We start from the raw sequence: 17112 nt of genomic DNA, 5'->3' as shown, positions 1-17112 counted from the left end.
AAGAAATTGGCAAATATTTGAGGACCCACTTGCAATATGGGCAGTGAGGGTTGAACACTAATTAACTTGTTTACTGCCAGAATTGTGTCCGTTTGTAGTCCCTTCCCTGCCAAAGGTCCTTTCAGTGAAAGGCCAAAAGTTACCCCGGGTCTTAACAGCAGGAGGATCGTGGACCACCCGAGGCATGCATTTTGTAACCGCGACCAGTGACGCTTTTCTTATGATTGAGTATTGTGTATTCGGGTCACCTGTTCAGCGGAGGCCATGCAGGTGGGCAGTAAGGGGATGACCGGGAACATGTACTCCAGTGGGTAGATCATGGCTACGAACGCCATGACACTCATAGAGAGGGCGTTGTAATCCCTCGACTGCAGCACCACCTGGAAAACACACACATAGAACAAAACAAATGCGATCATGAAAGCATGCTGGCACCGGCAAAAAGAAAAGCTAGCTAAACGAGAAAACAAAGTAGAGCTGGGCATATAACAGAAAATAATATATCAATAATCGATAAATAGAACCAATAACCAACACAATCTTGTTTTGTAAATCTTGTTCATTGAATAATCAATAATAATCTCATCAACATTTTGGCACGAAAAGATTTGGTGGATGCTGGAAAAACAGCTGCTGCAAATAGATGACAGACAAATCCATAGTCAAAGGGACACAGAGATCTGCTGTAACACAAGTTATTTAAAGATCACATTCAGATTCAACTTTATCATCACAGCATCATAGCATTACAGGTGTCTAAAAATAAAAGTGGGTGGAATTCCCTGTAGCATGACTGCTATAACACATACTGTAAGTGTCAACACTGGTTAAATAAAGACTTTCTCCCTACTCTGGTAGGAACATTTGGTGAAAATAGCCTATCTACAAGCTCACAACGCACATGCTTGCAGATCGCCTATTTTCAGGGAATCGTTTTGATGTAGAGGGGGGAATAGAGGGCCAAGTACAGAGCAGACCACAGTCAACTAATATATAGGGTTTAAAGTGGTTGACTTTGTCTACACCAGACCCCCCTGGGCTGCCTCGGAGACTGTTTCCCTTTCTTCCAGAAAACATCATGTGATCTTCATCTTCTGACTCCTTATGGAATATTACACAGATTACATAATCAACCAAGGATGGACACAAGATGGCGCTGCTTTCACACCACACCAGCACAATTCAAAAGAAGGCTTTCTCTGAGGATTTCATTCAAGTATGTATATACAATAGCAGAGTGTGCACATGCATGCGTGTGTGCGTATGTGGGTGTGTGTTTAGGGGCGCAAGCCCCTCCTATGTCCAGCTTTGAGGGTTTATGTAACACAAACATTGTGTTAAAACAAACATTGAATGACATTGACGGGTGTGATTTTATTATTTATGTTCATCGTGTTTATTTTGCTGTTAATGCTTGTTGTGTTTGTTAAGCCAATCATAGTTGATGTACGCTAAGCAAATTAACTTTGACTTGCCTGAACTCCATGCAGCTGTTTGGGAATTGGGACCGACCGACTTACTGACTGAATGACTGACTGATTTGCTTTAAGTGAAAGCCAACTTTCAGCATTACGTTTTATTGATGTTCATCGTGTTTATTTTGCTGTTAACGCTTGTTTTTGTAAAGCCACTTGTGGTTGATATGCAGTGTTGGCAAAATATTACTTTAACACTAATATACTACTTATTACTTATTACTTTTAAAAAAAGTAATAAAGTTACACTACTTATTACTCCCTGAGAAAAGTAACTAGTTACTTATTACTTTACTTATATACTTATATACTTTTTTCTCTCGCCCCCAGTAATTGCATATTTTGTCCCCAAAAGTCTTACTTTGCATTTTCAACATTAGCAGTCCCCCCTCCCCTATTCTGCAGTGTTTATTTAACTCATGATGATGGGTCCATTTGTACACATAGATTAGAAGTAGATTTCGACGTGGAATACAGCTTCTTCCGTATGCACAACTTGCAGCGGACAATAATGTTCATCTCGTCTTGATCACGGACATACTCAAAATAATGCGAATACTTCCAAGTATTGAATGTTATAACGCTTTGTTGTGCCGGTGTTTCTGTCTCCTCCACCTCCTCCATTGTTAGTTTATTTTATCTCTTCTCTCTAACAGTGCAGTCTAACGAGTTACACACACTAGTTTAGGTTGTTGTTCCGTGTTCCAGACGGTTTAAGGCCCGCCCTTCTGCATCCGATACTTCACACATACGTACCGACGAGTGTGCATCGTTTCCGTATCCGCTCTAGAGTCTAGATCTAGAGCGGATCAGCAGTCTGCAAAGCAACTTGACTTCAACCCAGTCTACCATCATGAATAAACACTCAAACCCACAGTTCCACCAAGGCTCGTGAAAATAGTAATAATATTACTTTTGAAAAAAAGTAAATGTAATATTATTACTCAAAATGTGAAAGTAACTAGTTAAGTTACATATTACTGGAAAAAAGTAATAATATTACTGAAAGTAGTATATTACTTAAGTTACTTGCCAACACTGTTGATATGTACTAAACAAATTAACTTTGACTTGCCTTGCTATGTAGCGATTTGGGACCGACCGACTGAATGATTGACTGATTTGCTTTAAGTGACGCCGACTTTCAGCAGTAAGTTAACACTGCATGGGGCGTGCTGCGGCTTGAGCCAGTGTTTGCAGAGTGGGATGTGGTTTTTAAAAGAAATCTCAATTTGGAAGACGAGCGTTGGTAAACAACACTGTTAGTGAGTAGGTGTACGGTGTGTGAAGTTTAAATCTGGGGTATGAGTCAGCAATGACAGGGAAGACAGCAGAATATATGTCCGGTCCTCAGCCTTGCATCGTTTCCTTCTACCCATGATGTGTTAAACCCATGATGTGTGGTATTCAACCTTTTTCATATGCTGTGGGGCAGAAACAGAGAGAGAGATAGTGCTGTACGGTTGCCTGCTAATGGGAGGGAGGGAGAGAGAGAGAGAGAGAGAGAGAGAGAGAGAGAGAGAGAGAGAGGAGGAGGGGGGGGGTGAGAGTTGCACAACTCTGTTCACACAGGTGAGATTTTTTTTTAAACCTCTTACTTTTTTATTTATTTATTTTATGTGTTTTTATTTATTTTATGTTCTTATATTCGGTTTTGTTCTCTGCTATTGTTCTATCATTTTAACTACTTGTGTTTTATTGTATTTTATTTTTGTGTCCTGCCCTGTGAAGCACTTTGAGCTGCATTTTATGTATGAAAAGTGCTATACAAATAAAGTTTATTATTTATTATTATTATTACTTGATCATTCTACAGGTCACAGAAAAGCATCAAAAGTAGTATCTACAAACTCGAAACGAGGCACGAAGCGACATGTTTTGAGCTTGCTATTTTTCTATTTTGTCATGCTTCACATGACATCACAATATATAATATAAATGGTAAGATGGAATTCAGTTCCCAGTGGATTCCTCGCAACTAGCGCAACTAGAAGTGTGGTCAGTGCAACCAACCACAATTTCTCAGAATTGCACCATTCTAGTTATTATTTATTATTCGCAACGGTTTTTGGCCCCTATGTGAGATCATTTGGGTCTATGGTCAAACATCATCATCATCATCATACTGTACGAGCTACTCATGCCCCCATACCGTTTCTTCAGGAACTGTGTTTTCTAAGTATTATCATCATCGTCACAGCATACCTTGTGCTCCAGGAGGACACAGCTCAGCACCTGCAGACAGGCGTCCACTCCCAGCAGCTCCAGGGGCAGGTGCAGGGGGAAGTCCACCATGGAGAAGCGCGAGTTGTCGGGCAGGGCGAAGGTCATGGGCCGCTTCAGCTCGCGGGGCAGCACCTCCACGTCGACACGCCGCTGCGCCGGCACCGGCGTGGGCGAGCGCAGCAGCCGGTACACCCACGACTCGATCTCACGCAGGTCCGCCAGCAGCTGGCTGCCCTTCTCCTCTCCCACCGACAGAGCTCCGGTGAACACCCGCCACATAGTGTCCCTGACGAGAGCAAGAAAAACACAGGGTTTAGACAGAGCTCCGGTGAACACCCGCCACATAGTGTCCAGATGTGGAGAGGCAGAAACCTCCCATCTCCATTATTAGTGTTGATGCTATAGGCAGCAGACTATTGCGCTTAAATCGTTGAAAACATTTGAATCGTACAATAACTCTCTATTCTCGCCTCCGATTGGCCAGAGATTTAGAACTCTTCCCAGGGCATCTGTGCACTTTGCCCTCATCTGATTGGACAGTATACAGTGACATACCCAACTCAACTCTTTTAATTGAACAATATTCCTATAGAGATGGGCAACCACAGTCGTGTAACATGTCATTTAGCCGTGTGTTATTAGTGTCGGAAACATGTACCCTGCCGTCTGTGTCGGGTGGAAACCTTATGTCTAAAAACGTTTTCAGGATAAAAGAATAAAAATAAAATCAATAATCAATCAGCTTATACTTTATATTTTTATTTTGTTTTACAGTGGTCTGATCCGGATATCGTAATGCTGAACCAAGCAACAAGGGTTTGAGAAGGGTTGTGTGAAAAGTCCACGTTGATGTTTTTAATAGTGTGTTCTTTTTTCCAAATTGTCAATACATTATCCAATCAAAGATTATTCTAATCAATTGACCTTTTTCTCAGAAAAGACCAGTAAAATGGAAGTTACACAGTATGAAAAAAGGTCATTCATTAATGTGATCAGATTGTGCAGAAACATGGGACGAGGATCTTGAGTTATTGCCCGTACATCAACAAGCACCCCTCCACTCTAATGGTGCGTTCAGACTTGGATGGTTAGAGCGGCGCGATTACATGCAAAGTCAATGCAAAGACGAGAATTGCGCCAACGGGCGCGGCGCGACCTGGCGTGGTATAAACGGGACGAACCGAGGCGAATATATAGATATTCAGGTCTGAACACAGCTGAACGCAGCACCCCCACCCCCTGCTGGGTGTCTGGTAGCAGAAGAGTTGATGAATCATTAGGCTCCCAGTACCGACTGCAGATGCTGCCTACGGGCAGCCAGCCACACACCAGGGTTGCCACATGACTGCTAGAGAAACAAGCGGTGCGCTCTACAATAATAAGCACAAAAGAAGCTACCAGTTTTACCACTATACGTTGACTATTTGAAAATAGACGATCTACATACAGTACAAGCTCAGAATGTGTCGCATAGTGATGCATTGTGAGCTGCTAGATCTGCCATCTTCAAAAACAGTTTGAAAGAAATATGTAATATGTACAAGATACATGCAACAAATGTTTAAGAACACAAATCTTGTATGGGGGGGGGGGGGGTCCCTGGCACTAAGATATTTTCAGATGGGGGGGGGGGGGGGGGTACTTGACATGTCAAGGTGTTTTTAACATCAGGAAGCAAACCCAAATAAGCAATTACACTTTAGAGACAAGCTTAAAAAAATGCAACGGGCAACTACCGGTACCAATATTTACAAGCAACTTTACAGAAAAGTCCAAAGTCGCTTATAATAAGCAGACATGGCAACACTGGCCACAGACCTCATTCTGTCAGCGACCACAGCATGAACCCACTGCAGACATTATATTACTGTCTCCATCATGACGCGCGCGCATGTATGCGCGTGTGTGTGTGTGTGTGTGTGTGTGTGTGTGTGTGTGTGTGTGTGTGTGTGTGTGTGTGTGTGTGTGTGTGTGTGTGTATGCTGCAGTGGTCAATGTCTATATATGTTATGTTTTTTAAATGTTTGAAAATGTGTGAACATTTCTCAACAAATTAATGTATTATACGGACGAATGACGAAGAAAATAAACATGTCTCGTGATAGTGCAAAGATAATTGTGATTAGGCCTACATCGAATAAATGCGATCACGCTGTGAGTTATGTAATAATTGCGTCAGGCAGGCCTCTAAGGCTAAGCCTTCAATGTGTTTCAGCCCAAGGACCCCTTAGCCGAGAGAGACATGAAGCAGGGACCCCCACTACATATTATTTTATACAATTGTGTTGCAGATTAAATCGTTTTCATAAATGTAATAGATCGATTCAGAGACTTTGAAGAGTTTGAAAGCACTATATCTCTGCTGCCGGGAAGAAACCACCAACTCCAAAATGTTAACTTTATATTTTGAAAACAAAGCCATACTGCCTCAAAGTTGGTGTTGTGACTTTATATAATGCCATTTGCCAATTACTTGCATGAGAGGGGGTGGTGGAGTTAGCCGTTTTAGCAGACAGTTTGAGGGTCCAATGGAGTTAACAGGTTTTTTCCAAAGCGCATTTTAATTTGTTCAATATTTTTTTTAACTAACACACAGACGAAAGGCCCCCCTTGTAGCAACGCTGGGGACCCCCTTGTAGCAACGCTGGGGACCCCCTGGTAGCGCGGACCCCTTGTTGAAGAACACTGATCTACGCCATTACAGTAGCAGCCTCTGAGCAGCCAGTGCGGCGTCATTATGAATCCCACCAACATTCTAGGGTAGACCCGCCTGATTGGCTCCCGGGAAGGCATAGTTTTACTAAGGTTAGACCGTCCAGGTTAGGTTTAGGGGGGTGCATACTTAGTTTAGACTAGTCATTGGTTAGACATGGTTAAGGAAGGTTAGGTTTAGGTGTGCTGCCCCGTGGGAGGTTAGGTTTAGGGTGAGGGTTTGAGATAGGTTGTAGTTGTAGGTGTAATGACTGGTCGCAAAACGAGAACTGTCAGGGGCTGGAGGCGTGCCCCACTGTGGGCAGGCATCACTGTGGGCCCTATCTTCCATCAGAGGCACTAAATCTGTCATTTGGGGATTTAGCACTGCGTGAGAAGCATGCCCCCGCAAAATGTATACAATATTTTGGGCCGAACACATAATTGGAAAGTCTGAAGTGAGTGGTGCTGTACTGTACAAGCTCTCATCCCTGGCCTGTGTGTGTGTGTGTGTGTGTGTGTGTGTGTGTGAGTGTGTGTGTGTGTGTGTGTGTGTGTGTGTGTGTGTGTGTGTGTGTGTGTGTGCAACAGTGACACTTGGTGGTGAACAAACGCCATAACGCTATTTTCATGCTCGGATAGACCCAGCCAGCCACCCAGCTAGGAACAGACCCAGGAACACACATTGCTGTCTATATACTCAACAAAAAGGCAGGTTACTTTTTTTGTTGTTTTTCTTTTTTGTAATTATTTGTTCGGACCCAAAATATTGTGTTTGTACTTGTAGTCATGATTTGTCAAAATCCGAGTTAGCTTTGTTCGAGGCTTACAGATCTTTAAATAAATCTTTTTTTAAATGTCTATGGGGAAAATGCATGGGGAATTATTTCCTGGGCCTGTCGTCGTCATGAAAGGGGATGGGACTGTGACGCTCTATAGCATGGGATATGATAGAGCCCTGTAGGCCCTGGCAGTGCTGTTAAAGATCACTGATTTCCTCTTATGAATGGAAGCTGAAAGTGATTTCTTGGGTTTCACATCCTCTTAGCAAACCTTGCAAACTGTTAAAAAAGTATTCAATCCATAAATTGTAGGATAATATTAGAACAGACAGATGGAGAATATATATAGTAATAACAGTATATGATATTGTGCCAATAGGGAGTTAAGGCTGCATTATCCTTCCCTCCAGTCCCCTGTAGAGAGTGCAAAGCAGCACACATACTCGAAGCTATAAATAGATGCCTGTTGAGAAAGCAAGTGCACTTTACATGAAAAAAAGGTCATAGTATGAATGGCTGACTGCCCAGACCTACCAATACAACGTTGAATAATTAGCACATCGTTACTTGAAAGTGATTTTTTTTCTCTCTCAATGGAGAAACATAGTCAGATGACATTTTATTACATGACAGCACTAGGCTATACTGGTTAAACTTTTCTGCAGATATTATGCACACACTTACTGTATTTTAATCCCCTAGTACTATAATACTGCATTTCTCAACTTCTTTATTTATATCTTTTTTACATTTTTGAGACAATAGCTAATACCGATTCTGGGCGGTTCCTTTTGGTGTTTTAAACATTATGTTATAATTTAGCTATTGAAAAAAAAATTGAAAATATTTATTTCAGAAAACTGGAGGATTTAGAAGATTTGTTTTTAAATGTTGAGGTCAGGCCTAAATGGGGTAACATGTGGTACTTGCTACTTGGGTTGTATTATGTATCAGTCTCCATCAACCCCAGGCCATCTCTCATTCCACCACCCATCAACCAGTCAGCTTTTTACTCCCCTTTTTTGTCTTTATTATTTACCCAGGGTAGCAGCCGTTACTAGTAGTGTTGTACTGTATGTAACCTAGATCTGTTAAGTCTATTAGTGTTTGTCCCTTTAAGCTTTTAATTTGTGTAATTATGGGGAAGGACAGGAGAACTAGGTAATGTTTGGAGAACCCCCTCTAGCTGGTAGTGACAGACAGACAGACAGACAGACAGACAGACAGACAGACAGACAGACAGACAGACAGACAGACAGACAGACAGACAGACAGACAGAAATGGTTGGGGGGGAAATATATATATATATATATATATTTTAGTTATTATTATATACTGTATATTTTGTTTTTACACAAACCCCATGAACACACACACACACACGCAAATGTGGGACAAATGTCAGTGGCACAGCAGTCAGTTTATAATAACGTGGATGAGCCACAGGACACCATCACCCTTCACTTTGAAACGCAGCGGTTGCATTGGAAGTAGAGCGATTCTGTCAGCCTCATCAGTGTGGATGACACAGCGATCACATGCTGCAGTGACTGTCCTCCTTGCACACAAGAATGAATGTCGCACATCGGCTTTTATTATTTATTCACAGACAGCTCTGCTGCGTCCAGCGTGTTTGTCGAGGATTTCACTCCGTCTGTGTCATCGTCATTAAATGGTAAATGGTGCATTTATATAGCGCCTTTATCCAAGGCGCTTTACAGAGATTGTGCATTACGTTCACCCATTCACACACACATTCATACACCGATGGCAGCGGAAACCATGCAAGGCACCAACTAGCACATCGGGAGCAATTAGGGGTTCAGTGTCTTGCTCAAGGACACTTCGACAGTAACTCTGGGGGAGCCCGGGTTCGAACTGGCAACCTTACGGTTACCATCCAGGCACTCTACCCCTGAGCCACCGCCGCCCGTCATTCCTCACAATTAGTTTTACGGCATAATTTTCTCCCTGTAAATTAATGCCCTATACTTGATCATACTACAGCATCGCACAAAAGCATCAGATCCACAAGCTCGAAACGTAGCGTGAAGAGACACATTTTGAGCTTGTAGATCTTCAACTTTTGCCTTTTTGAATTTGAATCCTGAGAAGTAAACAGTTTTGGACATACAAGGTTAGGTTTCCACCCAACAGAGACGAAATTTTTCACATACAGTACAATGTGTTTTATGCTTTTGGAAATATTTAACTTTCATTTTAGAATGTAACTCAATTATAAGCAAGCTAAGAACCTAATATAATACAGTAGATCATCTGTACAATGAAACTATGAGTATACATTATAGAGTACTATGTCTACATAAAATGCCATGTGTTGAACCACTAATTAGCTATTTGCAGCTATACTTCTGACATCGACCAGAACTCTGACAATGCATTAAAACACAATATATAACATCACCAAAAACAAGAACAGCAGTCATTATTTAGGGCAATGAGCCTGAATTTAGAGTGCTCAAGCCAGTCTCAGCCCAGTTGAATGAATTGCATAGTATACCTCACTGAAATGAACACTGTCCAATCGGCATCCTCGCAAATGAAACAAAGCAGGGGGGGGTGCTTTTGGGAGAAAAGGACGGCGGTATAATGTCAAGCACACGGTCAGTCCTAGATCATTATCAGCACTGGGAAGGATATTGAAGTGGTTTTATGAACACCAAACAGCAGGCTCTGCAGGGAGCCACTCCGCGTCGACTCTGGTTAAAGGGGCAATAATGACAGCAGCAGGCGGCAAGACGCTTAGCAGTGATAGTTTTTTTTTTTTTTTTGCCAAAATAGCTGATCTACAAACTCACAACACTGCAATGTGAAGCCTTGTGAGCTTGTAGATCATCTATTTTTGGCTGGAATGGCATGCCTAAAAAACAGGGATGTTTTTTCATAAATTAACGCAATACTTGATCGTACTACAGTGTCACACAAAAGTATCAAAAGTAGCAGATCTGCTAGCTCGAAATGCGGCGCTAAGCTTGTAGATCTGCTTCTTTTGCTATTTTTGAATTTGAATCCTGAAAAGTAACTGTTTTGGACAAAATATAATAAAATATTCAACAAATGAAAAGCGTGTGACTAAATAACTAACACAGGTTATTTTCCCCATTTCCTGAAAAGTAACGGTTTTGGACATACAAGGTTTGTCCCCGACAGCAATGATACGACTATGATTCATTCATTTAGTTAATATAATAATATATGATTCATCACATTTTATATCATTATTATTGGACTGGACTCCACTTTCTTGGCGTTGTAAAACATTCAAGCATTTCCACAGATTCCAACCAGCTGTAGCAACATTTCCTATTATCCACCTGCTCAATATTTGTGGAATGCAATGTCAACATAAAAGCAATCTTCCATTATTGAAATGTGGCTGGTATAATATTAGACTGCTGCCTTACAAAGGCCACTCAGTGACCATTCAGCCATTTCCATTGATGTTGTTAGCAGCACGTGCTGCGTCTTATACATTATCATTCATAAAAGTGATGAGTCCAGGAGGCAGGTCTTGACGTACACTAACAAAGATAATGCTACATTGTCTATTAACCCATTTGGTGTTTTAAGCATTATGTTATACTTTAGGTATTAATTAAAAAAAATCATGAAAATGTGGCGCAAATCTTTGAATATATATTCTTTCGGAGCGAAAGTTTTTAACTAAAATCTTTGAGTTAAAAACTAATCTCACAAGACCTGACGATGTAAACACTAAAGACTTTTTCCGTCCTGGATCAGAACGTGGATCGGTGACATGATAGCCAATCTCTGATATGTGAATTAAATCATATCAGAGCATATCGGTGCATCTCTAACGTGTCTCACAGCACACCCAGACCTGTCTCACAGCACAGAGCACACCCGGACCTGTCTCACAGCACAGAGCACAGCTGGACCTGTCTCACAGCACAGAGCACAGCTGGACCTGTCTCACAGCACAGATGGACCTGTCTCACAGCACAGAGCACAGCTGGACCTGTCTCACAGCACAGAGCACAGCTGGACCTGTCTCACAGCACAGAGCACAGCTGGACCTGTCTCACAGCACAGAGCACAGCTGGACCTTTCTCACAACAGACCAGTCAGTGTGCCTCGGCAGGCACACCCTTTTCACAACCGCTGGAACAGATAATATATTGAAGATGAAACACGGGTCCTTACCTCTGGGCGGCACGGGGGAGCCCCGCCCGCTGGACCAGCCTCTGACTGCAGGCGTCCACCAGCCGTTTGAGGATGTACAGACACTCCCTGAAGGTGGAGAAGAACGGGTAGTGGCTGAGGAAGCACAGCGACGTCAACGTGCTGTTGCGGTTCCTATTCGCCAGCTTGGCGGCGTTCCGTTTGTGATGCGGAGACCTGCCAGCGCCCATCTCGCCACTCTGCGGCCCTCCTCCTCCGGTCTCCGTTCCCGAGGCGGGCGGTTGTGCTGCTGCCGCGGGGTCGGCTCCACCCGCGGGTGGGGCCAAGGCCGAAGCGGGCAAACCGCCGTCCGACGACCCCTCGCTGGCAGTTTCCGCGGCCTGCGCGGTGGCCGTGTCACCGGAGGCGTTCTTATCCCGACTGCGGTGGTGCCCGCTGCCGCCGCGCTGGAAGGAGCGGTAGAAGTTGACGCAGATGCCATAGCGGGTGATGCCCGAGTCCTTGTCGGTCAGTGTGAACACGAAGGAAGCGTCGTCGCGGAGGCTGACCCTCCGCTGGCGGACGCTGAGGCAGCCCTCTGGCTGGCAGAAGAACACCACGTCCGGGGGGAGGGGGAAGTCCTGGTGGTCCTCCAGAGGGTAGCGGCGCAGCAGCTGGGGAGTCTGGGCCACGGTGTCACTGCTGGGTTGCCTGGGAACATAGGTATAGATATAGGCCTGTCACGGTTACAATGGGGACATAGGTAGATATAGGCCTGTCACGGTTACAATGGGAACATAGGTATAGATATAGGCCTGTCATGGTTACAATGGGGACATAGGTAGATATAGGCCTGTCACGGTTACAATGGGAACATAGGTATAGATATAGGCCTGTCATGGTTACAATGGGAACATAGGTAGATATAGGCCTGTCACGGTTTCAATGGGAACATAGGTAGATATAGGCCTGTCATTTACAATGGTGACATAGGTAGATATAGGCCTGTCACGGTTTCAATGGGAACATAGGTAGATATAGGCCTGTCATTTACAATGGTGACATAGATAGATATAGGCCTGTCACGGTTACAATGGGGACATAGGTAGATATAGGCCTGTCACGGTTTCAATGGGAACATAGGTAGATATAGGCCTGTCATGGTTACAATGGGGACATAGGTATAGATATAGGCCTGTCACGGTTACAATGGGGACATAGGTAGATATAGGCCTGTCATGGTTACAATGGGGACATAGGTAGATATAGGCCTGTCATGTTTACAATGGGGACATAGGTAGATATAGGCCTGTCATGTTTACAATGGGGACATAGGTAGATATAGGCCTGTCACGGTTACAATGGGGACATAGGTAGATATAGGCCTGTCACAGTTACAATGGGGACATAGGTAGATATAGGCCTGTCACGGTTACAATGGGGACATAGGTAGATATAGGCCTGTCATGGTTACAATGGGGACATAGGTAGATATAGGCCTGTCACAGTTACAATGGGGACATAGGTAGATATAGGCCTGTCACAGTTACAATGGGGACATAGGTAGATATAGGCCTGTCACAGTTACAATGGGGACATAGGTAGATATAGGCCTGTCACGGTTACAATGGGGACATAGGTAGATATAGGCCTGTCACAGTTACAATGGGGACATACAGTAGGTAGGCCTATCACGGTTAGTACATCATCGCCTAATCGTAATTATTTGAGATGATCGCAATTGTTTTGATAATCGTTTCCATGTTTTTCTTTTCTTTTCAGTCCAGAATCTTTTCGCAAAGTAAATAAATTTGGGCAATTTAGGTTGAGCTTACTAGTGGTTATTGGTTCCATCATGTTGGTGTTTCGTTAGCGTAATCAATAAATGCTTTCCCCCTAAAAATATATACCTTTTAAGCCGTAATAAGGCCCGGAATTCAGATTATTGACGACTTTTTAAGGGCCAGGGAAAGCCGGTAGGAGTGGCCGGCCACACATTTCTCTGCATACGTCAAGACATGTTTGCTAACAAGACATAATCTCTACAACAACTACCATTACATTACTACCCTTGGGCAATAAAGCACATAATCCCCAGCAGCACATGTGGGTTTACTTAATGGCCACAAATATGTGGTCTGGGCAGGTTACACATCAAAATAGAATGAATGTTACCGGGTGCATGTCACGGCTAGAATTTCAGCTCTCACGGAAGTGTCCTTCAGGTGCATAATCCTTCAGATAATAATCATAATGATTATCATCATGATGAGGGAGGCTTGGACCGAAACATTTTTTCATTTTTTTTTCCCACTGTTTTGTTTATTCAAGACTCAGGGTATATAGTAAATCAAACAAAATGACAGTATATGTGACACACCCATACGGAACATATCAAAGAAATAACATGTACATATATAAATGTTGCGAGCACCATACACAAAATATTGTGGCAGCATCAAATAAAATAAAATAAAAAGTTGCATAGTCCTATGCTAACATGGAAGTGACACTGATACATGATGGTGATTTACCTGTGCTGATTAAAGGTACCTGAAGGACACTTCCTTTACCGATACAAATCAGTCACAGCTTCAAACCACTACTACCAGAGATTCTCAACCAATTACAAGCAGGGTTACAGGGTAAGCACATACATCGATGCAGAGGGATAGTGTAGTGCCTCATTAATCTAGGATCACAGCCAGGCAAACTGAGACCCTATCATCAGCCTAAACAATATACTCTAAAATATATATTATAACCTGGCTGTACATTGAAACTGCAGGATACTAGGTAAAATTTTGCTGTCGAAATTACATTTTGGTCAAGAAAATAAGCAAACATTTTAGAGGACCCCAAATATGGTATGCATCAGGCTACAGACCACCATTTGATATATTTTTTCCCCTTCCCAATCTAGACTGTAAAATCTGCAGTGTTCATTTAAATCATAGTTTTACGTCGTCTTCACACCAGAATGCTTTACTGCGATTAAAACTAATCCTGCTGCGTATTGTCGGAAGGTGCGCTTCGTTTGGCAGGTGTGAAGGCTCATTCGAATCCTGGTGCGGATCAAACAATCGCATTTTAGTTCGCCAAAAAACAGGGGTTTCGCTTCGCTTCCAAACGCTCCTGACTTCGATTCACTGTGAATTCAAGTGTGAATGCAATCCGCATCAAATAAAATAAATGAAGCAAACAATGTCAATGTGGCGGATGAAGACGGAGAAGATGGAGATGGAGAACCACCAAAACCATATCACAGATGACATCATCCTCCTGTTCATTGGATACAATTCCCACCACCTTTCTCAAAGAGGTCTTAGACAGTGTGATTGGAGATATCCTAAAAATTGTAAACAGCTCTCTACAATCAGGCGTCTTCCCAGACTCACTGAAGACTGCTGTAGTTAGGCCCCTACTCAAGAAACACAATCTTGATCCCGCTGTTTTGGGTAACTATCGACCCATTTCAAATCTACCCTTTCTGGGCAAGGTTTTAGAAAAATGCATCTTCCATCAATTGGATGCGTTTCTACAGAACAATAATGTCCACAATAAATTCCAATCTGGCTTTAGGAAAGGTCACAGCACAGAAACAGCACTTGTAAAAGTAATGAATGATCTTAGGGTGTCTGCTGACAAGAAACATGTATCAGTTCTCTTACTTCTAGATCTAACGGCTGGCCTGATAGGCCGGATAGGCCTGTCTGGTACGGCCCTGTCCTGGTTTTCCTCCTACCTATCAAACAGAAGTTACTTTGTCAATCTAGCCGAGTTTGACTCAGACAAACATGACATCAGTTCTGGTATTCCACAGGGCTCGATTCTTGGCCCTCTGCTTTTCTCCTTGTACATACTGCCATTGGGCGAACTCATTACCAATCACGGAGTCAATTTTCATTTCTATGCTGATGATACCCAACTATATCTTTCTGTGGCTCCAGATGATCCCTGTGCTTTAGACCCGCTGTTGACCTGCCTGTCTAGCATCAAATGTTGGATGAGTGAGAACTTTCTCAAGCTAAATGAGGATAAGACAGAAGTTCTCATAATCGGTTCTAGTGAGCAGAAAGAATCAATAATAAGCAGACTTGGCAACCTAACTGTAGAAACTAACAGTACAGTAAAGAACCTGGGGGTTATTATTGATTGTGAATTGAACTTTAATTCACACATTAATCATGTCACCAAGATTGCTTTTTTCACCTTAGAAATATTGCACGAATCAGAGCCTATTTGTCCTTGGACGATGCAAAAACGCTAATCCACGCCTTTGTTTTTTCTCGGCTTGATTACTGAAATGCACTTTTTTCAGGACTGCCTAAGAAAACAACTGACAGATTACAACTTGTCCAAAATGCAGCAGCCAGAGTTTTAACTAGAACTAAGATGAGAGAACATATTACGTTTTGGCATCACTGCACTGGCTTCCGGTTGTTTTTAGGATTGATTTAAAAATTATTTTACTTGTCTATAAAGCTCTCAATGGTCTCGCACCTTCCTACCTACATGACTGCCTGCCTAAATATGTCCCAAACCGCCCCCTAAGGTCTTCCACCGCCGGCCTGCTCGCTTTGCCCAAAGAAATGGCAACTAAAAATACGGGGAAGCAGCTTTTTGCTTCTACGGGCCGTCGGCATGGAAAAAGCTCCCACTGTACCTTTGTCAGGCAGCCTCTGTAGACATTTTTAAAGCTCAGCTCAAGACCCACTTCTACAACATTGCCTTTAATTGATATATATATTTATTTTTTTCATGTCCTCACTGTACTGCATTAGTGCTTGTTTTTTAATGTCGTTGCCTTGCTTTTCTTTTATTCTCCATTGTTCTGTAAAGCACTTTGAGCTGCATTTCATGTCATGAAAGGTGCTATACAAATAAAGTTGTATTGTATTGTATTACCGAAGTAGAGGTGAGAATGCGACCTTAAGTCAATGAAATCAACACGGATTCAGAATAAGCTAAATGTCAGCCCACCATGGCCCAGGGCCAACCGAAGCTCTTACCTGGCTCCTACTACCACAAGGTAGTCCAGAAGACGAGGGCACGGTTTCTTTTTCTCCATCTTGGATCGATGCTGTATGTGTTGATGTCACGACGGGCATCTAGGACATACAGTACATGCGTCCCTCACTGGGTCAATCACGACAACAGGGTAAGGGTAGGTGTGCACGACAAATGCCGGCCTGTGTCAATCATCGTGGCAGGTACCTGAATACACACACACACACACACACACACACACACACACACACACACACACACCATTAAAACAGGGAATTCAGCTAGCAACATAAAAACATTTTTTGTTAACTCTTAGGATTTAGAACAGAAGAATAAGATCTACAAGCACAGAGCACGTGTACATCTATTTTTGACATTTTTTAACTAAGGCTTGAAAAAAATCTGACAAGGCAACACTTGTCCAACAATATCTCTGACAATAGTAGCCTAGTCTCGTATGACAACACATGAGACATGACCAATATCGATTTTAATGTTGATATATATTGCACAACCCTCATGCATCAAAACTGGCATCAAAACACATTCTTTTTTAGACTTAATTAAGCGAGAGAGACAGGAAACACAGAGAGAGCAAAACGAGTGACATACAGAAAATGGTCTGGCCGGCCAGAAATCTAAACAGGGACTGACTGTGAGGAATTTGAGCCCATGTGATATGCTATGCACCCTAACCAGAAACCAGCTACTGGATCACCCCACACACTCTTTTCTAAGCATGGTTGTGGCGGTTCCCTGTATAATACAGTATGCCTATGCCTAT

The 17112-nt window shown here is 42.8% G+C and overlaps 1 protein-coding gene across 9 annotated transcripts in view; it reads right to left on the bottom strand.

Annotated features, from left to right (window-relative positions):
* The window catches only part of madd (MAP-kinase activating death domain), an 82276-nt gene that overhangs the window by 58708 nt on the left and 6456 nt on the right, over positions 1–17112 (bottom strand). For all 9 annotated transcript variants that reach the window (XM_083759598.1, XM_083759602.1, XM_083759599.1 and 6 more), the window contains exons 2-5: positions 16331–16535; positions 11361–12029; positions 3681–3987; positions 249–380 (exon numbers count right to left, since the gene is read on the bottom strand). In XM_083759598.1, the coding sequence (XP_083615724.1) occupies positions 249–380; positions 3681–3987; positions 11361–12029; positions 16331–16389 (1167 nt within the window). In that variant the 5' untranslated portion in view covers positions 16390–16535. The remainder of the gene's footprint in view (positions 1–248; positions 381–3680; positions 3988–11360; positions 12030–16330; positions 16536–17112) is intronic.

This window comes from Protomyctophum parallelum (genome assembly GCF_964188405.1).
Source record: "Protomyctophum parallelum genome assembly, chromosome: 2".
Classification (NCBI taxonomy): domain Eukaryota; kingdom Metazoa; phylum Chordata; class Actinopteri; order Myctophiformes; family Myctophidae; genus Protomyctophum; species Protomyctophum parallelum.
The sequence above is the reverse complement of the archived record's forward strand: the minus strand, read 5'-3'. Positions and strand labels throughout refer to the sequence as shown.